Here is a 22,854-nt window from a genome sequence, read left to right on the forward strand (position 1 = left end):
TTTAAGAGCTTAGAAGGGAAGCCAGGGAGGAGTAGCTGAATGAGAAGAGCCAAGCATATATCATTTCTTCTTTTGGTCCCATCTTAAGGACTCCATTGCAGCCCTCTAAAGACATTACCGTGTCCAGGTTCCAAGGTGGGAAAATGAATAGCTGTGTCATGGCTTCCCTCAACCTCAGGGACTGTTTTCCTCCTTATTCTTGTTTCTGCCCCCCCACTGCATCCACTGCAGCCAGCCCTCCATCCCTCTGGCTGTCCTGGGAGCCATTGCCTCCACGTCAAGACAGACCAAGGCTCACCCAACTGGCAGCACTGCCATGCAGGTCTGATTTCAGCACCATATGGTGCCTCCATAGTTCTTCATCATGATCACATACCATTCTCTGTTACTCTATTATCGTGTTAACAAGGATCCCAACAATCTGGCTCTCAAATCTCTTAAAGTTCTAACTCTATTACCTTGTCTGGCACTTGTGTTGCTTCCAGACATGGTACTATTGGAATGATACGGGTGTAGGGGTTGTGATGAGAATTATATAGAGGAAGGGATAGAACTTAGTAGTAGGTGTTGTGGGGAGGGCAACCAAATATGGACTCAATATTGCTTAAATAGGTATTGATCCAGTAAGCATGGGATTAAGGAAACTAGAGTACTGGTTTAATCACATGATTAAATCAGAACTTCTAAATATTTACTTAGAAGGGCATAGTTCAGACTAGGTTGTCATGGGTGCTAACACCCTATTGACATAGATCTTTTACAAGTGATTCCCAAGGCTCTATTATTTAAAAAAAGGGCATCAAAGCTCTTCCAGATCTTCTAGTGTCTAAAGAATGTCAGAGAGTAAATAATAACCTTCACAGAAGCACAATACTCAATGTCTTAGTTTAAAAAATTTGCACATGAAATAAATAAACAGAGAAGGAAATAAACACCACTGGCACTGTGAATATCTTTACAATGCTAATAATTACTTCTAAATGTATGGGGACATTTATGTTTACTGTTTTCTACTTCAGGGGAACCTCAGCAGTAGACCTTTTTATTTAATAAACTGTCATCATTTCACACGATGAATTTGTTTTACTCAATTTTAATGTGAGGATTTGCCACCAACTGGGTTCACACAAGTCCCTGAGCTCACGTGCCTTCTTTCTCGAACCTCACCTGGAGGAAATGGCACTGCTAGTTGAGCTGCTGTAAGTCCCGGCCTTTGCCTGACTACCACCCCCAGTGTGTAGCATGGCTGGTGGGGAAGATAATCTGTTTAGCTAGACTATCTGGACTTTGTTTGCTTTGTCCGCCTTCAGGCTGGGGACCTAGGGATTTCAATTGCCTTTTGCAGGGGCAACGGTTGCAACAGTCAACTGGGATGAGAACATCTGGCAGGGGGTGATCATGAGATTACTAAATAAAGAGTAATGGGGAAGATTTAATAACAGAACTCTTTGGCATCATTTAGAAGAGGAAGAAAAATAGTGTCCTGAGAGAAGAGCTGGAGAGGAAGGAGCAACAAAGGTTGAGGTTGATCATTGGGTGGTGATAGTCAAAATTCTGCTGTTAGTCAGGGAAGGCTCTTAATAAACAAGACACAGCTGGGTACAGTGGCACACGCCTAGAATCCCAGCAGCTCAGGAGGCTGAGGCAGGAGGATTGTGAGTTCAAAGACAGCCTTGGCAATTTAACAAGGCCCTAAGCAACTTAGTAAGACCCTGACTTAAAATAAAATATAAAAAAGGGAGTGAGGATGTGGCTAGGCGGTTAAGCACCCCTGCGTTCTATCCCTGGCACCAAATATATATATGAAAGAGAAAAATATGTATGTTAAAAAATGTGTGTGTGTGTGTGGGGGGTGAAGGCAAGAGAAACCAATAATGCATACAGAGGAGTAGATAAGACAAAGCACTTATTAGAAAGACCCAGTGAGCTCAAGATGCACAGGTTTAATGGTAAAAATAGATCAACTCAAGCATGTAGGTGTATAGTGATATTTCAGTTAAAACACATAACTACTCATTTATGTATACTATATATCTTGTATACATAATCTGGAAGTAATTTTATGCAATGTATTAAATATTTATGTGCATGAAATAAAGTTCATTGTGTGGAATTTTGCTTGTGGTGTCATGTTGTTATTCAAAATTTTTAGAATCAATAGTATTTGGATTCCAAATTTTCAGATTAGAGATGATTAACCTGTGCTATATTTCTCTGGCTTTCTGGAAGCTGACCAACATAGTATTTTGCAATCATCAACTGATAACTGGCAGACTTATAAAGGAATCTTGGAAAAACAAAGATGGTGAGGATAGTGGGAAATTTCCTGGATCCCCAAAGGTATAGGATTTGGTTTTCAGGTGTGTCAGTTAAGTAATTCACTGCATATAAAAGTTCTCATTTTAAAATTGTGTCACTATTGTTATTCTTTCTATATTAAAAGAAAATGGTACGATAAAAGAAAGGGATTCATGTTGAATCTAATAGTAGTAATCATCATATTTTAATTTACATAGGGCTAAATAATATATTTTTACATGATATTATTAACAACAAATACTAGATTTCAAAATAATATGTCAAGAAGGATCATGTTCTGTAACAACTATAAATAAAATTGTGATATAATTTCAAAGAAAACATGATTACTATATTCTAGGGCATAAGTTCTATCCATCCATCCATCCATCCATCCAACCATCCATTCATTCATTCAACAAACATCTGAGATTTTAACTGTTAGAAATACACGAATAAGACATAGTTCTTACCCTTGATGAGATCTTAGTCTTTGGGCAGAAAGAAAGGGAAGCAGATAATTACCCTCTATAAGAGAGGTCTGCATGACTGCTTTGGGGACACAGACAGAGGAGAGAGTAACTAAGTAGGTAGGTGGAATCAGGGATCACTCCTGAAGAAGATAGCATTTTTGATAGGCCTTAAATAGTGACTCAATGACTACTCAGCAGAAAAATAAAAGTGGCCCCTCTAAGGCCGGAGTTATAAAAGGACTTCATATGAAAGCCCTTAGTAGGGATGGGGCTGATGCTGGGAGAGAACTAATTAGGAAGAACCATGAATGCTGATCGAGACTCTGAACTTTATACTATATTCATGGGAGACACATGCCAGGAGGATTTGCTTAGGAGAAATAATGAAGGCTTACATTAAGGCAGAGGCTCTGAATGGAGGGCAGAGCGAATAGTCATTGGACAGGGAGCAGTGACAGAACAAGGGGCTCACTGGCTCTGGAGGAGGAAGGGAGAAGGGAGATCAGATGACTCCAGCTTAGGAAGAACATCAGAGACCAAAAGAACAAGCACAGAACAAGGGCTGAGAAAGATGTGAGATTTGCTTTCCAACCTGTTTGCTCACATATTCACAAATCCAAAAGACAGAAAAATAAAAATAGTGCAACCCAGCATAGGTTTGAAAATGCTCTTACTGTACTCCTATGGCCCAGTTTTCTTCTCTCATTTCTGCAGACTGACCCTAAACCAGCCATTTGTCTTGCAAATGAAAGTTCATGGGCACACAGAAAGACTCTGGAAGAGTGCTTGGATCAGCATGAATTCATCATCATTAAGGGAAAACCACCCCAAACAGAATGCCCTAATGAATGCGATTCAAAGGCATGTTTTTAAAGCCATAAATCAGATGACCGCTACTGTTGATGTCACAGGAAAAGACCATACACTGTTCATTGTCTCCAGCAGGGAACACCAAAGCGGATGTCCATGAATTAAACTATGACTTACTACTTCTCTCATATAACTCATATTGCTTGCTCTATGCACAATAAAGTCACAAGTAGTTACTGTTACCTTCAAAACTCTACTTCTCAGAAAAGAGATAAATGGCAAACCAGATGACATTGGCATTTGTTCAAAAAAGCAGCTTTCAGAAAATTGTGCTATAGGCATAACGAATTCAGATCACCCCCTGCCCAGTTCCTTCACTACGCCAGTGACTGGAGGGCCCCATATGATCCTGTATTAGATAAAAAGCATGAATCCTGTTTTGATTGCTACTTATTTATTCAAGAAAGTATAGTCTAAAGCTTTGAAATACATCAACAGAAAGAGCTCTCAGTCAGAAAATTTAAATTTCCTCTTCATACCTTGCAAATCTTTCCTCCCAAATTCTGTAAGTGTTTTGCCTAAATTAGGTTGTTTGAGGAGCATGAGAAAAGTGATCAATTCTTCAGAGTGTCAGCCTTAGCTGCCATACTAGGGTCCCCAGTACACCCAGCAGGTTAAAATGGGAAGGATAAAGAAAGCCTCCATGAAACTGGCAAAGCACTGTGTATAGCTGTAAATGCCTTCTAGAGTGTTCATTAACTTGTGCGTGTGTATATGTGGAGACACAGCTACCCACACACCACATACACATATACATCATATGTACACATTACTGCACACCTCTTGCTTGATACAGGAATGTGACTAACTCCCTTGAAAAGCACTTGCTTTTAGTCTTCTTAGGAAGGGAAGATCAGAACAGGACATCTACTTGTGCAGAAACAGACCACAATTAAACAGGCTCCTGGGAAAGAGCAGGGCACTCAGGCAAATCTCAGATTTGGGGGCTTTACAGAGCCCCTGAATTTTCAGCTGGATGCACAGAAGCATTGGAATTGTTCAAAGAGAAACATTAGCTCCTCCTCAGAACATAAACACAGCCCTTGCTCCTTTGCCACCCTCTTCCTCATGGTCCCTGAGCCTCCCGCATCCTTGTTCCAGCTAAATAGCTGTGAAAGAGCCTTAAATCCATTCAGTGTCCCAAATATCTGGAGCAACTGATTACATTCTTCTAGGCAGTAGGCTTGCTTTTATAAAGCACCTCAAACAAATCTTCCACGCCTAATTTTTTTGTTTTGAATGCTATCTGGGCTCATGATAGAGCCTCCGCTCTGTATGGTTCAGAGGAACTTTTTTTTTTTTTTTTTTTTTTTAAAAGGATGACATTTTTCCAAATCCTCCATGAACAGTTCAGAAGAGATTTTCAAAGGCATTTAACAAATGAAACAGTTGGCCTCCCCCACCCAAGCTTGGTATTGTTTTTAAATACGAAAGCTGAGGTGGAATTCTTTTTCAGGGAGAAGGAACGAAAGACTGAGACTTTGGATATAACGCTGTGACAGATGTGCCAGACTTGGAAATTTTGTCCCTAGATTGGAAAAATGCCCTAAAGGGTTTCTGGCCCTTGGGACACCCAGAGAAGCAGGACAGAGGCCAGGGAGGAAGAGCATGAGGAGGTCACTTTGAAAGTGACCTCCAGATGGACTCCTGTACCTTCATGTCGGAGGCTGGGCTTAAGCACAGTTGCCTGGCCGGAAGCCCAGGACATGGGAGGCCTGGACTAGAATTTCAAGCTAAGGAGGAAAAAGAGCATTGGGGTTCTGTCTTGTGATGGGTAAAAAGAGCATCTGTGACATTGTGAATCCATTACAGCCTTTAGCCAGAGTCTAAGACACCAACTTCAAACGCAGTATTTCTAAACTTCCTGGCTAGATAAGGCCAGAAGTTTGGTTCTTTTAGGGAATAGGTACCTACAGCAGGAAGAGAAACATGCTGTTCAAATTATAAAAATGGAAAGATGATGTTTTTAGCAAATTTCCAGCAAGCAGGAAATGATCAGATTGCTCAAATAGATGAAAAGATATTAAACAGAGATTGACTTTTAAAGATGTGTATAAGTCTCAAGACATTTCAGAAAACTTTGGGACCCCTTATTAATGCACAGGTTAAAATATTTTGGAAAGTAATGAAGCAAAGGGATTCTAATTCCATTGGTTCCTTATGATGATATAGCATTTTCAAAGCTTTTAAAATATGACAAAATCCCTGTCTGGTCTACACCTATTAACTCAATGAAAATAATATGTGTATGCAAGAAAAAAAGGAACAAAAGAAAAAGTAAAAGTCTTCCTTCACATTTTGATTCCCCTTACCAGTTTAAGGAAAACTGGTGTTAACTGATTCTGGCAGATCTATCCAGAGAAGCATCTCTGTGGATCATGTATATTCTGTACATTTTTCATTTACACAATGGTGCTAATATTATACATACTGCTTTGTTCCTTGTTTTTATTTACTTAACATATCTTGGAAATTATTCATACATAAAGTTGCAATGCGTATCCTCAGTCATATATTCTAATATTTTTACGTAAATGTCTTTATGAAAAGTTCTCAGGAGAAGATAGATAAAATAATATCTGAATTTTTAATTTTGAGACCTATTGCCAAATTGTACTCTGATGTATGTCCATGAAATTTTTTTCTTATTGTTTCCCTTTCCCTGGCCAATAGTGGGTACTCATGATTAATTTTTGCCATTCGTGATAGATGAGAGAAGGCAAGAATTAAATGGCAACCAAATTTCTGCTCCAGCAATATCCATATTTGTAGTTTCCATTATAACTGATAAACACAAGTCCAGGTTTATCAAATCTGCCCTTTTTTAGTAGCTGATTCATTGTTAAGAGTGGTCAAGCAGTAGAAGGAGGAAATATTGGTTTCCAGATCTTTTATTCCTCAAAACAGTGACTCTTCTTTCCCATGATTAACTCTAGTAATGGTACTATGAAAATTAACCAGTGGTATTAGGCTAGTTCCAATTACTGGGCCCAATGCTTAATGATTTCAAATAGTAGATCCCAAAGCATGTTTCCTGAACCAACATCATCAGCATCACTTGGGAACTCACTAGAAATGCAAATGCTAGAGCCTCAGACCCACTGAATCAGGAACTGATGGTGAGGTTCAAGGGTCTGCTATTTAAAAGCTCTCCAGGTGGTTCCAATGCATGCTGCTGTTTGAGGACCTCTGATTTAAAACATTATCTCATTTCAATTTCCCAACAATCCTCTGAAGTAGCTGCCATTATCAGCCCCTTCCACTGATGAAGAAATTGAGATTCAAGGAGATAGGTAATTTCCCATCCAAGGTCATATATTTAGCAAGTGGCAAAGTTAGAAATGGAAATCACATTTGCCAAACTTCAGTTCATGAATTTATGTCCACATTGTCCAGTCTTATGAGCTCTGTGGCATACAATGTATCTAGACATTGCACTAGATACTAGGGATGGAAAAAGCAAAGATGTGGCCCGTCCTTGAGGTGCTCAAAGCTGGGAAAAAGAGCTACATACTTGATGAGCTTGCCACATGGGAACTACTGTAAGGGAGTCCAAGGGAGAGCGCCAGTCGAGGCTGGACAGGTTTAAAAACCAGTGGGCTGACACTTGTAGGTCAGTAGAATTTTCCAAGGCAAAGAAGCCAAACATGTGAGGTTGTGATGAGGCAGGAAGCCATGTTTATCTCTCTTCAAAAGTTTATTGAGGAATCTGAACCACAGTGCGGAAGAATCAAAATGTCTGGAAAAAGGGTCCCTGCGTCTTTTTTGTCTACCAGCTACCACTGTCTTTTCTCAGTCTGTGCCTTCAGCTTTCTCCCCTTTGTCTAATATGCATTTTCTCTTTTGGTTGAAATATACCTTGTTGAGTAATACATTTCAGCGGGGGAATCTTAAGGAGGTGGGTCTGGGGACTGCTGTTGTATGAGAGGGATGTGGAGCTGGGAAACCAATTAAGTCAGGGCTGAGCCCCACGACCAACTGTCTATGTGACCTGAGAACAGCCTCTGTCCTGGATCCCAAGACAAAGGAGGTTTCACTAGACAGTCTGGAGTCCTGGAGTCTCTGGGATAGGGGTTGGCACACTTTTTCTGCATAGGAACAGATAGTAATCACTTTGGGCTTTGTGGGTCATACACCTGCCCTGCCACAGAAGGTGTCTGCACACTTCAGTGGCTTGTCTCCTTCAACAGAAACCCACTCACTTTCTGGATACAGTTTTCTTCTCATGGAGATCCAGCACACTAAGCTCAACTGGAATTTTTCAGATGTATGGACTCAAGAAAAGTTCATTTCTGCCTCATAGTAACTTCGTCACTAAATATCTAGCTTTCAATCAATTTTGTGGAAAAAAAATATATTTTGTGGATTCATTCCACCCAAGGACTAAGTTTTTCCATGATCCCCCACCCTAACCACATACACATGCCTCCCACCTCCCACCTGAGGCTTGGCAGTGGTGGCTTCTTTTCCAGTCCCTAGAATGAGGCTCATATCAAGATAGTGGGGTTTTCATAGCAAAGTTTTATCTTTCCTAAGTTGCTGTGATTTTGTGAATGACCATGTACTGTGTTAAATCTTGAGATCTAGCCTTCTGTAATTCTTCACTGTTTCAGAGTGTAAGACTTCATTTCTCTTTCACATTTTGGTTATCATTAAAAAACATTTTTTAATGACAACATCATTATACCACTTGGTTGTGTTTTTTTGTTGTTTTGGTGATACTGAAAGCAAGGATACTAAAAATGTCTGTGCCCAGTGTGACAGGCTTCTAGCATCCTCTACTATTGATTTTGGTATCCTGTGGAATAGAACATTCTGTGCTCATCCTTGATTTGGAAGCTTTTGTAAAATCATTTCCTCTGGACATTTATTCCCTTAGAACAAAGAAATATTTTTTAAATGGAAACAATGTTTCCAGCATTTAATACATTGGCAAATATAGCTATCAGCATGATTTTGAGAGAAATAAAAAAACTATCGAGTTGCTAAAGCAGTTATGGTGATTTTTCCTTCCCATGGATGAACTATAGCAATGACTTCTACAGACATGGAAAAACATTTTAGCACTTCATAAAATTCTTTTTCGACAGCAGGGAACATAGGCACCAAATTTCCCTTGGCAGAAATAAAAAATGTTTAGCTGAGATGTTTCTGAGAAGTAAATGATTTCAGAGAGAGGTTTTTAAGCAGAAGAAATGTGGACAAGGACACCAATCTGCTTAAAAGGGGGATTGTGGTACACAGGGGTCAGAAACCCGCACATTTCACTACGGCACTTAGCAGACGACCTGGCACTTAACCAGGCCCCAATAAATATTTGTGGAATGAATTTAATCATTCATTCAAACAGCGGAGGCTTTTACGATTTTGGTCAAGAAGACAGATGAGGACAGGACTGCGGGGAGGTGTCAGTGTGTTGCACGGCCTTCTCTGATAATAACTCTGACCAGCCTTCAGCTTCTGCAAGGGTGTCAGGCACACATGCTCAGAGTCAAAATGTGGCTTCAAATTCACTGTGCAGCCCAGCAGGGGTAACTCCACAGCACAGTACAGATGGGACATGTACTCTGGGGACTTCCTGTCCTCTGTTGTGTGGTCACCTCAGGAGCTTTGGACATCATGGACATCATGTCTATGTTTCACTTAGACATCGAGACTCATTCAAGGATTCAAGTTGTTGACAGAGTAGGGACTGTGGGACTTTGAGTACCTTGGGTGTACTCCGAGCAAACCCTTTCACACAGAGATGAAGAAACAAATTCAAAGAGCTGAGAAGACTGTCCTAAAGTGAAATGGCTAAGTAATGCTTGAGCTGGAATTAGAAACAGGATCTCTTTAGACTTAGCCAAAAGTACTGTTACCATTTGCTCTTTTCAAGACCAAAGAGAAGGCTAAGGCCATTTCATACCATAAATGTATAAAGCAAAGTTGCCTGTTAGTTCTAATCTTTCCAATCTATAAGCTGAAATAATTAATTACAGTACTATAAAGCTACTACAGCAAAATTCACTACTGAAATATATTCTCTGTGTTCCATTTAAAGGCAATGAATATTCAAGCTAAGTTTGCTCAGACCATCATGGCTTATGCTGGGGGGAAAAAAGCCACCTTTGAATATTGTCTGCAGTTTTTTAGTTCTAGCCCAATTTCCAGCACCTTTTTCGTTCCATCTGTGATTGCTCAATAACCATTACTTGCACTGAAGTCTTCTATGTTTTTATGTGGTCACGCCCATGAGTGGTGCAATGAGGTAAGGAAAGAGAACAGTATATGGCTGTCTCCAGCCTAAGATCTCGCTAGAAGAAAACAGACAAATCTGATGCACATAAAATTAGAAACCATTGAATTAAATACTTGAGTATATAGTATGGAGTGCTGTAGAGGGAAGACTAGAGATGGCTATGTGACAGGGTTCATGAATGAAGCATGACAGCAGGGGGTTTCAGTGCTGGCTCTGGGAGGAAGGAAGTATTTCAGATAAGACAAGTGGCACAAGCCAATGTGTGGAGGTGGTAAAGAAGGGAGTGCTAGAAATAAATACTCCATTTTCAAACCAGATAGCAACATGTATGTTCAGTGTGATACCAGCATACCTCTTTAAAGCTACCTAAACTATAAATTTACATTTATAATACCCTTTTCTGATCATTCTCATTTTTGCATTTAAAAAAATACATGGTGTTTGAAAGCAAACTGTACAGGCCAAAATGTCTTGGTCCTAATTTTCCCATAAATTGCTAAATGACCAAGATATTTCAAGTCTGCGCCCCAAGCCTCCGTTTCCTCCTTAGCAAAATGAGAAAGGTTGGCCCAACAGGTCTCTAAGGTACCTTCTAGCTCTGTCATTCATGCTCATTATATTTATGGCACAAAATCTGAATAGACATTATGATTGCTGTATGTATATAGGTGACTGTATAACCAGTGTGATTCTGCAATCTGTACAATCAGAAAAATGAGAAATTATACCCCAATTGATTCAAATGTATGAATTGCCAAGATCATTGTAATGTCATGTGTAGCTAATAAAAAGAAAAAAAATGTGGAAAAAAAAATAGACCCTTCTCCACTGAGGTCTGCTTTCCCGTTTGCCTTGTCTCCACTTTGCGTCCTTCTCTCTCTTTTACCAGGAAGCTTGCTGGGAAAGTACCAAGTGGGACTATCATGGAATGCTGCACTTTTTGTTCAAGTGTATGTGTCATAAAAAGGCATGCACAACTGATCACATCGGCATGCATATTAATAAGTGAATGCAGTGGTCCATGCTTCCTGGACTTATAAAACAGCTCCTGTCGGAGCTTTGAAATGACAAGCTTTGCTCAGAACTGGAAAACTCAAAGTGGGAAGGCCAATAGGGAGTTGCTATGAAGTATAAATGTTTAAAAAGCAAAGAAGATCAAAACCCAAAAGCAAAGGATAGTAAATCCCAAGAGTCTCTGAGGATGGAAAAGCCAGGGAAGTTTCTGCCAAATGAACCGATTAAGAAATGACAAAGGTGAGACAAGGATGATATAAGGATAAAATGACATGAAAATGAGATGACTCACTGTTCTGCAGCTTTTTTCCCCTTTCTTCTATATCTAACAAATGAGACCTATCTATGTGGCCCAAAAGGGAAGAGAAAGCCCCATGAGTCACACTAGGACGGACCATGTCTTTGTTTAATATCTTGGATAACTGCACATCCATGGTCATAAGTGAAAATTACCCCAAACACAAGAGAATGGATGCTGTACTCCCCACGCCCCTGGATGGGTTCAGCTGCTGCCCTTCAGACAAATCAAGGCTGATATGAAAACAGTGCCTATTTGTCATGATCGTGGATAAGTGATGATCCTGGGGTGAAGACTAGAGATATGAAAAGGGTTAGAATTTATGCAAATGTTGTTCAGGATCAACACCATCAAAGCTAGAAGATAACTGCTGGATTTTGATGTAGACCTTGACATCATAATTTTTTCTTCTTGTTGTTGCTATTGATAGTTCTTGGTTTTTTGTTTTTGTTTTTTTTTTGAGAAAATTTTGTTAAGCACTAAAATTCAGGCATAGCATCTCTGCTTTCTTTTTCCTAAATGGCTGGAGAGCCATCTAGGCTGATTCTTTTGGCATTTACTTTTCAAAATAAGCAAAGACAAACAAGACAAGTGAAACAAGGAAGAAGAGGTGCATCTTGTCCAGCACCATGGACAACTTTGCACCTAAAGCTGCCTTTGTTTGCTCTGCCAACTGGCTACTTTTAGCAAAACTTATAAAGGAGCCCACCATGCTTTGAGCTTTGCAGTATATCTGGACTTTCTTGGAAGGTGGTAAATAAGCCCTCCTTCAGCTGAGTCCACTTGCTATAATAAGCTACTTTGTTAATACCCCTCCTTCCAGAATGCATCAGAACAACTTTCCAGAAGTGTTGGTTGTTTGATGGACAGGCTGCCAAAAGATGCTGTGCAGAATAGCACTGGGTGGGCACCTCAGGGATACTACCCAGTTGGAAGTTTTTCTGCATCTAGGAGAAAGTGAGCCAAGAGGCCATTTCTTGAGTATCAGTGCTATATAGTCTTAATCTCATTCTAGGTGAGAAATGAATATCAGTGCAGACAAAGAGGGATATGATGGGTTCTGCTTTTGGAAAATGCAGCAGGTTGTCCATCACTGTGAACTTGACCAGTTCTTGTTTTCAAAGCAGTCCCACAGTGCTGGCACTAAACTCCTCTTACTACACTGAAATGAGCTTTGGGAAAGCAGAAAATGCTGAGAAGACACACAAGCAATTCCACCAGAAGAACACTCATCCAGAAAATGAGACATTCAAAATTCACAGGGTGATGAAATACGTGTGTACCTATCATGTTAGTCAGGCTACTGCTGGTATTTTCATGGTAAAGATTTGGTTGGGGGGTGGTGGTGGTGGGGTTGTGGCTCAGTGGTAGAGCTCTAGCCTAGCACTGGTGAAGCATTGAGTTTGATCCTCAGCACCACTTATTTATAAGGATAAATAAATAAAGGTATTGTGTCCATCCTCAACTTTTAAAAAAAAGATTTGGTTCCCTTCACATCCAGAAAGTAGTCATCTTTTGTTTTTTTTTTCTTCCTGTTCTACTTCATTGCAACTCAGACTACATTTAAGGTATCTTTTCAAGTCATCCTTAAAAAGCTGGGCTATCAAAGATGCAAGGGAAGGTCCCTGGGACACTTCACAGCTGGGATGCACCCCTAGGTCAGCCGCTGTTGAAGGTCAAGATCAGCTGTGGTTTCCACAATCTTCCTTGGTATCTGTTGACTATTGAAGTATTTTCCAGGATCTAATTACAGGGCCAAGAGGGATTTGTGAATAGTAATGGGTGAAATTAAAGACTGGAGGAAGGCCACAAGTGGGGACACTCCAGCTTGAATGTCTCTGGTTTTCTACCACAACTGTCCTCAGATCCCTTAGTCTGTTACCAGTGGTCTGGTAAATTGCAATGATTTCTAAGAACAGCACAACTACTGAGCTCTGTCTTTGATTTGATTAATTACACATGCAATCCCAAATCCTCTTACATGTGGATAATGCTAATACCAACTCCAAACTGCCCAGCGAGGTCACCAGGAAGTTTGAGCTCACTTTTCAGGCTTCCTTCTTGTCTGCCTTTACATTTACTCATCGCCCATTCATTATTCACTGCATCGTCCACCAAGGACTTGCTGCATATTTCTATGTTCTAGGCACTTGTGTGTGCATGTACACACACACACACACACACACACACACACACACACTCAATGACTAAGACTTGTCTTTTCTCTTCCTGGCACAATGATTAAAAGCAGACAAGGCATGAAATCATCATCTCCTTGGTTAAGGGCTACATGGACCTGGTGATAAGGTGTGTAATGGTGCATTGACTAGAAGAAGGTGGACCAGAAAGAGCTCTCTAAAGGGGGCAGCCCTTCAGCTGAGACCTACAGGGTAAGAAAGACTCAAGCATGCAAAGAGTGGAGGGAAGAGCCCTTCACACACAGCATATGTGAAGTCTTGGAGGTGGAAGGTAGCTCTGAGGGGCTCAGGAGGAAGGCTGCCAGTGGATGTTACACAGTAAACACCCAACTCGGAAGAGGAAGGCTCAGAAAGTTTTGTGGGCTAGAAAGTGAGCAGTATCTCTAGTGCAATGGAAAGCTACCCGAGGGATCTACATGGAGAAGACAGGCTGATTTATTACCAGATGATGAGTGAAAAACAAACTGAAGCAGAGTAAAGGTGTAAAGGGAGTTGTAATGTATGGTAGCACCGCAAAGGCTTTCCAATAGGCCACTCTCCCCTTCTTCCTAAATAAAAGACCTGAGTTTTTTTCTGGAAAGCAGTAGACCTAGTTGAAGCTTATATTTCTCACTTTCCTTGGAGTTAGGAGTGGCTGTGAGTAATTATTCTGCCTAATGAGACGTAAGTGGAAGGCTATGAGGAACCTTGGGGTAAGTTTTGCTTTCTTACTCTAATGATGCAACTCCTTCAGCTTTCTTTTTTCTTCTCCTTTTTCTTATGTTAAAAAGGAAGGGAAAACAAAGACATGAGGGCAGGAGCACCAGCAGCCATCCTAGATAATAATCTAGGAAAAACCAATAGCATCATAGAAACCTGAGCCCATGCAGACTTGAACCACTGAACCAGTACCACCAAGACCTGTATCTGAATTTTACTTTGAGTGACAAAAAAGGGGGAATAAAAAAAGAAGAAAGAACATCAATTCTATTGTATAAGATACAGTTTGGTGGAGAGTTGGGAGCTGTAGTTCAGTGGTAGAGTGCCTGTCTAGTATAAACAAGGCCCTTGGCCTAGCATGGCAAAATAAAAAAAGAAAGAAAAGAAAAAAGAAAGAAGCAGTTTGGTGGAGACTTCCATTACTCACAGTGGATACTGTCTCTAAATGACCCATTAGGCAGTTAGAGTTGCCCAGGTTTCATGGACTTAAGCAGTGACCATCACAATGAAGAAAAGTAGGCAAAAGAGAGGTACATTTTTCAAGGTAGAAATTACGGGACTTACTGATGGCTAGGATATGGGGTCTTATAGTGAGAGATGGAGGGTGTAAAAAAAATTTACAAGATTTTGGCCTGAGAATTTATTAAAATGGGAAGAGGAATGATTTGAAGAAGTTAAGGAAGAATTTAGTTTTTGTTATTTTATGTTGAGGTACCTAAGAGGTATCTGTGATGGTGATCTCCACTCCTATGATTTCCTACCCTGTTCCATCCCCTCCCTTATCCCCTCTTAAGAGTGAATGCTCCTCCTGGTCAGCTCTTCTACTGCTCATGTGTCCAGGTAGATGTCCCAGGGGATGAGGCCTGTGGTCCCCAGCACTGCTGCACATCCAACCTCCTTTCCCAATTGGTCTTTATTGGTAATAAAAAAGCTGACATTTGGGGCCCCACCTGTTACGTTTTCTTGCCTGTCTCTCTGCTGTTTCAAAGACGGGCTGACTTAACGCCTCCATGTTGACAGGTAGGCATTTTGCATTCATTCAGCCACATAATAGGGGCCTCATTTTTACTGGTGCCTCTTTCAATAGCTATTGCCCAAAACACCAAATTTCTCCTCTATTCTACTCCACAGCTGCCCTCATATTTTCACTGTGAGACCCAAGGGCTGAGTCTTCCCTGTCAGATGAGACATAAACGGCATGAATGGCAAGCTATTTAAAAGTGATGCAATAAATTGGTGCAGCCAATATGGAAAGAAGTATGGAAATTCCTTGGAAAACTGGGAATGGAACCACCATTTGACCCAGCTATCCTTCGCTTCAGTCTATACCCAAAGTACTTAAAACAGCACACTACAGGGACACTGACACATCAATGTTTATAGCAGCACAATCACAATAGCTAAACTATGAAACCAACTTAGATGCCCTTCAGTAGATGAATGGATTAAAAAATGTGGCATATATACACAATGGAATATTACTCAGCAATAAAAGAGAATAAAATCATACCTGTAAATGGATGGAGTTAAAGATAATGCTAAGTGAAGTTAGCCAATCCCAAAAAAACAATTGCCGAATGTTTTCTCTGATATAAGGTGACTGACTCATAGTGGGGTAGGGAGGGGGCGCATGGGAGGAATAGATGAATTCTAGATAGGGCAGAGGGGTGGGAGGGGAAGGACAGGGCAGGGGGTTAGCAATTATGGTGGAATGTGATGGACATCATTATGCAAAGTACACGTATAAAGACATGAATTGGTGTACAACCAGAGATATGAAAAATTGTGCTCTATATGTGTAATAAGAATTGTAATACATTCCGTTCTCATTTATTTAAAAAAATCAATTTAAAAAATTGATGTGAGTGACCAAAAGGTAACAACACAGTAATCACTGCTCAGGTATGTGGTTTCCTGCCCTGACTCTGCAGGAATTGTGTATTGGAATTGTTTTGCTTTGTCCTCTCTTCATTTCTCTCCTACTAGGCCATCTTTACTTTCCCTCTGGCCACTAATTCATTCTTTTTTCCCTCCTTTAAAAGCAGAAGACAATACCAGTTTTCTTTATTCTCTCTCTAGTATCCCTAACTTCAAAACTGCTGGACATATGCCTTTGGATAAAGGGTCAATCTTCAGGGCTGGCGAGTGTAGGTAAAGTGGTATTATACCAGTCTGAGACAGGGCAGTCCTATTTTTCTTATTTCTTTTTTTTCTTTTAAACACAGGTAATTCTCATATTGAATATTTGGTCACTTACCAGAGTTTATGTTGGAGACTTCATGACATTACACCCTATGCTGCTGCAAAAACTGTCTTTTGACAAGTCTACTTTTACATTTAAGATCCTGGTTTTTCCTACCCCTCTTATTACCCATCCTAACAGACACATTATCTCTTGGGTTTATACTGATGGAAGAGGTGATAGGCATTTTGGCACATTATATCACTGCAAATAATACTTATCCTCAGAATAAATAATGTAATTCGCTGTTGCATGGGGGCCCCTGCACCTGGCGTGGAATGGAGCACTGCATTGTTACAGTGTCATTCAATGGCTTTTTACCAAGCGAGAGCACATGGGCAGCTGTGATGCATTATGCTGCTGTGAAGTTAACTACAGACACAGATAGAGTGCCCACAGAAAAAGTAGACACCCGTTTTTTTGAATAGAGCCCTGGGTAATTACCTTGACTATTGTTCTAGGAGAAAGCCCCATTTATACCCCTTCATCAATTTAGCATCTAGACATGAAAAATCACCGACATTAAGTAGTTAAGCAATTTGCTTTCCAAATGAAGAAAGGACAAAAAAAAAAAAATCTCCACTCCTGAGTTACCCATGCAGACAGCCAAAGCTCACCTCAAATAAAGGATCCTGAGGAGTTTATCTGCTGGGACTGTCTTTCTAAGCAGAGCCCCAAGACAATGTGTTCAGGGTCTGCTTTCTACTGACAGCCCTAGGAGGACACTTGAATGTGTGGACAGCCTGCAGGTAGAGGGTGGCACACTCAGGGGTGGTGTGACCTGTGGTGGGTCCAACAAACACAGGTATGTGTGGCAGCCCTGCCCTGGGGTCCAGGCCTGGTGCTCCGAGGAAAAGCTACAGAAACTTTGCTCACCTTGATAAGTAAGCTCTCAGGGCAGGGTCCGTGTTCCTCCAAGATGCCACAGAACATGAAATAGGTTATGAGGTTTCTCATTCAATATGGAGTAAAATGGGAGATTATTGAACTACTTACCCCCAAATGAGAACATAAAATGAATACAAAAGAAAAGGCAAAATCACAATGAAAGAGGTGGCCCCCAAAATTTTACTTACATTGAGTGAGGATCCCAGTTAAGGCATTTTTAAAATTCTCCTTGGCCTCCTCCATCTCTTGCTCATGGGTGGCTTTTTCATTCATTAGCCTGCGGACGTGGCTGTTGGCCGACTGCACCATGGAATAGAACTGGTTTGCAGAACGCCGATTCACTTCCCCCCTTTCAATCCAGGAAAGCAGTACTGTGATAGCCTCGGAGAACTTGCTATCATCTGGAAATGGAAAACCACCAAGTACAAATCATGCCAAGGTGAGAAAAAAAAAAAGCTTTCTTCTGGTTCCACTCAAAAAGCAATTTGTGAGGGATGCGATGGGCACACCTGTAATCCCAGTAACTCAGGAGGCTGAGGCAGGAGGATCCTAAATTTGAGGCCAACCTGGGCAATGTAGTAAGGCCCTGTCTCAAAATTTTAAAAAAAGGGCTTGTCATATGGCTTAATGATAGAGGATCCCTGGACCCTGTCCCCAGTACTGAAAGAACAAAACAGAACAACACACACAGTCCATTCTGATGGATAAATTCCCAGAACTGGACAAAGTGAGCCTTCCTGTGACTGACTGCTTTTCTTAACGCCTCTTTTTCATCAACTCATGGCACCATGAAACCATCCCTGAGACTCCCACTCTCACCTACCAACTCCAAGGACTCAATCATAGGACATTTACTCTGGGCATTGTAAGCAATATGTTGTTCTCCATTCTTAACACCAAATCTTGATTACTCTTTGTTAAAACTGGCTTGAAAAACTGTTATTAACCTATTTGTCCTCAGCTTCACTTCTTTATTCTCTTATCAGAAATATTTCCTGAAGATACCAGTTTTTTGACTTATGAAATCAGCCGAGTTAGCGTCAAAATACAGATGGCACATTATTTTAAAAACTAGTCATAAAGCAAGATATTGTTTCCAAGGCAGTAGTGGGAATAAGTCATTTCTGTTCTGCAGTTCAAAACTAATTTAATTTTAAGGTTAGTATAAAAATATTTAAATAGGCTGAAAAATAGAGTATTTCCTTTTTTTTTTTTTTTTTTTTTTGTAGAGAACATGCTCCCCGAGGTGGTTGGTGTTTTCTTGGATGGCTACTACAAAGTCTCTTTGAACCTGGTGTGAGGCCAGGGCAGGAGGATAGAAAGTGGGAAATGAGGTTCTGCTGTAAATAAGTGATAAAGTTTATTTCAAAGAAAACAAGAGACTTGCCTTTTTGGGAGTGTTGCTGGAACAGACCGGTGTTGTATGGCTCGGAGGTGGAGAAACAGCAAGTGTGAAGGTGATTAAGTTAATGAGAACTGCAAGTTGGACGTTGGTTATTACATTAATCGATCTGATGACTGCTGAAGGCTCGCTGCATATTTTTAGGCAGACTTGAGGGCAGAAGCCTTTCTGCCCCTTACAAAACATGACTTAGGAAAACTACCCTACATGTATTCAAGTGAAGACAGACCCTGAATTCTAAAAATCAGGACCAACTAGACTGCAAGACTCAGATTCTTATTCATTCATTTGACAAACACTGAGTGCTACTCCATGCCAGGTACTGCCTGCTCCCCGGTGGACTAGGAGAATCCTCCTGTGCTGTGCACACCTACGGACAGAGGAGATTCTTGTTTGATGAAGGGATTCAGTTTTTACTTAACAGATTTTTAAAAATCAACTATTATATTGTTATGTGTATTCCATTTGTTACAGCCCTTTGCCAGTTTTGTGGGATGCTGTACAAATACCTTACTAAATTCCTAAAGACATTTGCCCAAACTAGGGTATATAGCCCAGTGTGCCCAAGCACTGCGTGAAGGCAGGACTCAGCCCAACTCAAGGCCATGCATGGTGAGCTCTGCCTTCTCCAGATGCAGCGTCACTTCTGCTGCTGACCAGACACAATTCCAGGCCCTCTCTTGTTCGGCAGCTGCCCTCTGGGCCTAGGGATCAAAGCCTTTTTCTTTTTTGAGCAAATGGACTCCTGGGCCCTCACACTTGAATCAGAGGAGATAACTGCCTGGGGATGTTCACAGAATATACTATAAGTGAAAGACTCAAGTTTCCTTGAAAATCTCAACCCACAGGCACACAGCACACTTAGTAGTACTGCTGGCTCATGCAATTGTGTTAACTCTGGAATTCCAGTCTAAGTTCAACCCTCAGTGAACTCTGGCTGCAGTGGTTTCTTATCTCATTTCATGGACCGAAGCGGCTTGTGTAAGATAAAATCCATCATACACAACTTAGCATTACGCTCAGCCCATAGAGAGGCCCATAATTTAGCATTATGTTTGTGAGAGGCCCACTGCGACCGTTACAGTCAGAATAAATTCCGTCTCCCTCCACACTCTCTACCGCTCCCCCTGCCAATATATGTTTGGAGAATGGATCTCGGAACAGACAGCAGAAATAAACTTAAAGCTTATAAGAAACCTTTTTTTTTTCCTTCTTAAAAAATAACAACAAAAAAGAACACTAACTTCATGTACTATTTTTCACCTTTGCTGAGAATTAGCCTCTACACAGCACAGAGAAAGAAAAACCCTGGGACTTGTGGTGGGGGGGAGGGGGAGGAGAGAGGGAGAGGGAGAAAGAGAGGGAGGGGGAGGGGGACAGAGAGAGAGAGGAAGAGAGAGAGAGAGAGAGAGAGAAGAGAGAGAGAGAGAGAGAGAGAGAGAGAGAGAGAGAGAGAGAGAGAGAGAGAGAGAGAGAAAGAGGGCCTACACGCACAAGCGAGAGAGCAAGCTGTGTGCCTCATCTTTCTTTCTCTTGCATGTAGTAGTGAGTAGTTTTTCCTTTTCTTGCTCTTGGTAGTTCAGTTCATAAATATACTAAGTTACTGTCAGGAAGAACACACTTAAATTTTAAAAATGTATGTTTGCTCAAGTGGTCCAAAAAACACATTTTATTGCTCTTCACTCCTAGATCTAAGCTAAGCACAAGTTACAGGCAGCAGATTATAGTTAACTGATAGCTTCTAGAAAGGAAACAATACCCTTGGGATTAAGCAACTAAAAATACACTATTTAAAAGTGAGTAGCCAAGAGGTTTTCTAACATTTTAACTCATACTAGTAGGCAAATCCCATTAGCCTAAGAGAGAGTGTAGAGTTTTGAAAACTCTCAACTTCGTCTTCATTTTTGAACTTTCTGATGACAGCAGAATGACGTATGATTGATGTACTGCCATTCAAATTAAATTTAAAACACATCAGTTAAGGCATGCTTGGTAACTCCGGTCAATATTTGTTGCCATGTAAGAAGTGTCTTTAATTTATATTAATTAAGATGAAGCCAGTAACTCCCTCTGGATGGCTACAGGAGCATATTGGGAGCAGTCATTTTTCAATGCCCATCTGTAAATTCAATTTTGTATTCAGTGGAAAGATCACTGAGAAAGCAGAAAACAATATAAACTAATTTAAACAGGATTTTAGATTGCAGCATTATTAAAGCTATTCATGCGGAAAGAAATTAACGCCGCTCATAAAAATCACATCAAAGATGCACTTATAAAAATTCTAAGCACTTTCCATGAACATGTTTAGGCATAACTCTGAACATGGGTGTGCAGTTTAGAAATTAAAATCTGCAGATGTGCTTTTTCCACAGTAAGAATTGGGGAAATTGCCATATTATGGCATGAATATGGACCATTTGCTCAGTAAAACTTGCCCAGCGTCTTCTAAGCAGGGTCCTCACCATGTCACACTTGGGTGGCTAGAAATGTTTGCTCACGGGTCTTCCTTCCTGCTTGGCAGGAATGGGACCCCATTTCTTTGTCACAGCCCTGGCTAAGCACCATGGCCCTGGCCCCGCTTTTGCACTTGCTGTGCTCTTCCTCAGAGAGACCCTTAAACACTCTGCCCCTCTGGCCAGGGTCATTCTTCCCTTCAGCAGCCCTTTCACACAGAAAACTTCAGCAACCTGGCTTGTACCCTTTGCTATGTTCCCACCCTTCTCCATGTGTCCCACTGATACAGTCACCCTGCACAGTACTGTTGGCTCATACCTCTGTCTCCTGTTCTGAGGGTCTAATGTGAGAATAAAACCTGCCAAACATATTTCAATGTTTTTGGTTGCTTTGGATTTTTTTTATTTATAATTTATATTTTATTGTGCTCTATTTCTCATGGACTTATAGTGATTACTACTAGAAAGCTACAAATTCAACAAATAAGAGTCAGAAAGCTTCACAGTTGATAATAAAAAAATTTAATCTCATGTTAAGGAGTATTTTCCCACATTTCATTGTCTACCACAGATAAATGTTCTCAGGACCTTCAAGCTGACTGCTCCTTTTATCCTTCAAGTCTCTGAGGTCATTATCACTGGCTATGAAAGTTAAAAGTGATGTCAGATAATGGCATAGAAGCAAAGCCTTTGGCAGTAAGACACTTACCAGATTATCAATTGATTCAAAAAATTTTGAAAACATTTTTAATCCTGGAATGGAGGAAAGCACTGCTTAGCCTTTTGAGGAGCAAGTAATATGAGAATGATTATCTATCATCCCCCAGTGTTCCCACCTGTATCCATACCCATCTCATTTCAGACTTTGTGGTTCTCCTTCCTTCTCCCTGTCTTCCATGTTTAAGAGTAATTGCCATACAGTAGGCATTTAAAAATTGTATGTAGGATAATTTCTGCTAAAAGACCACACGCATCAGCATCCTTTGGGAGCGTGTTTAAAATGCAGGTTCAGCCTTTCTCAGACCTCCCAACTGTGAATCTGCATTTTACCCCAAGTGACTGACAGGTACAATGAAGTTTGAGAAGCACTGGAAGAAATAACTCAATGAAGGCCAGATAAACTAGTTAGGCACTAATCTAAGTTAAGACAACGAAAACCTGAAATTCAAAGCAGCAGCTAAGATAGTAGGGAATACTGAAGAATCTGATATGATTTTGAGAAACTTTGGGGATCCTTGTCCCTAAGTCCCCATTCCCAATTAAAGAGAAGCTGATACTTCCATCCAAGAAAGAAATAAGTATCCAAGACTTGGAAATGCACATAGCCATCCCTGCAAATCCTTTCAATGGAATACCTGGCATAGACTAGGACCCCCCACAACACACACACACACATATTATCTGGTTGTTGGGGTGTGAACCTTCACTTGTCTTTGACTAGGCTATTTTACAACTCTGTGGGAATAGAATATAAATTGTGGAAAACACTTCCTCTCTGTAACAGTACAAATGTAGAAACATTTTAATCTTTATAATGAACACATTTTCCTTTAAACTCATTTTAACATCTTATTGCTTTCTCATTAATTAATGAGTTAAATAAAATCTCTGGCAACTGCTCATTTTATATTTGTAAGACAGTCATGACTTCACCACCACAGGTCCTTTAACACCCTCTTCAAAAGCAGGGCTCCTGCTATAGTCATGTCTGAAACCTCAAGGCAAGGCAGAAAGGGGTGGATATTTGGTGAATTTTAATACAATTGATATGTAGA

The 22,854-nt window shown here is 40.6% G+C and overlaps 1 protein-coding gene across 12 annotated transcripts in view; it reads right to left on the reverse strand.

Moving 5' to 3' along the window:
- Enox1 (ecto-NOX disulfide-thiol exchanger 1) overlaps nt 1–22,854 on the reverse strand; it is a 521,454-nt gene that overhangs the window by 125,993 nt on the left and 372,607 nt on the right. For all 12 annotated transcript variants that reach the window (XM_040281478.2, XM_021719677.3, XM_040281477.2 and 9 more), the window contains one exon: nt 17,410–17,622. In XM_040281478.2, coding sequence (XP_040137412.1) covers nt 17,410–17,622 — 213 coding nt within the window. The remainder of the gene's footprint in view (nt 1–17,409; nt 17,623–22,854) is intronic.

Source organism: Ictidomys tridecemlineatus, chromosome 6, assembly GCF_052094955.1.
Source record: "Ictidomys tridecemlineatus isolate mIctTri1 chromosome 6, mIctTri1.hap1, whole genome shotgun sequence".
In the NCBI taxonomy this organism is placed as follows: domain Eukaryota; kingdom Metazoa; phylum Chordata; class Mammalia; order Rodentia; family Sciuridae; genus Ictidomys; species Ictidomys tridecemlineatus.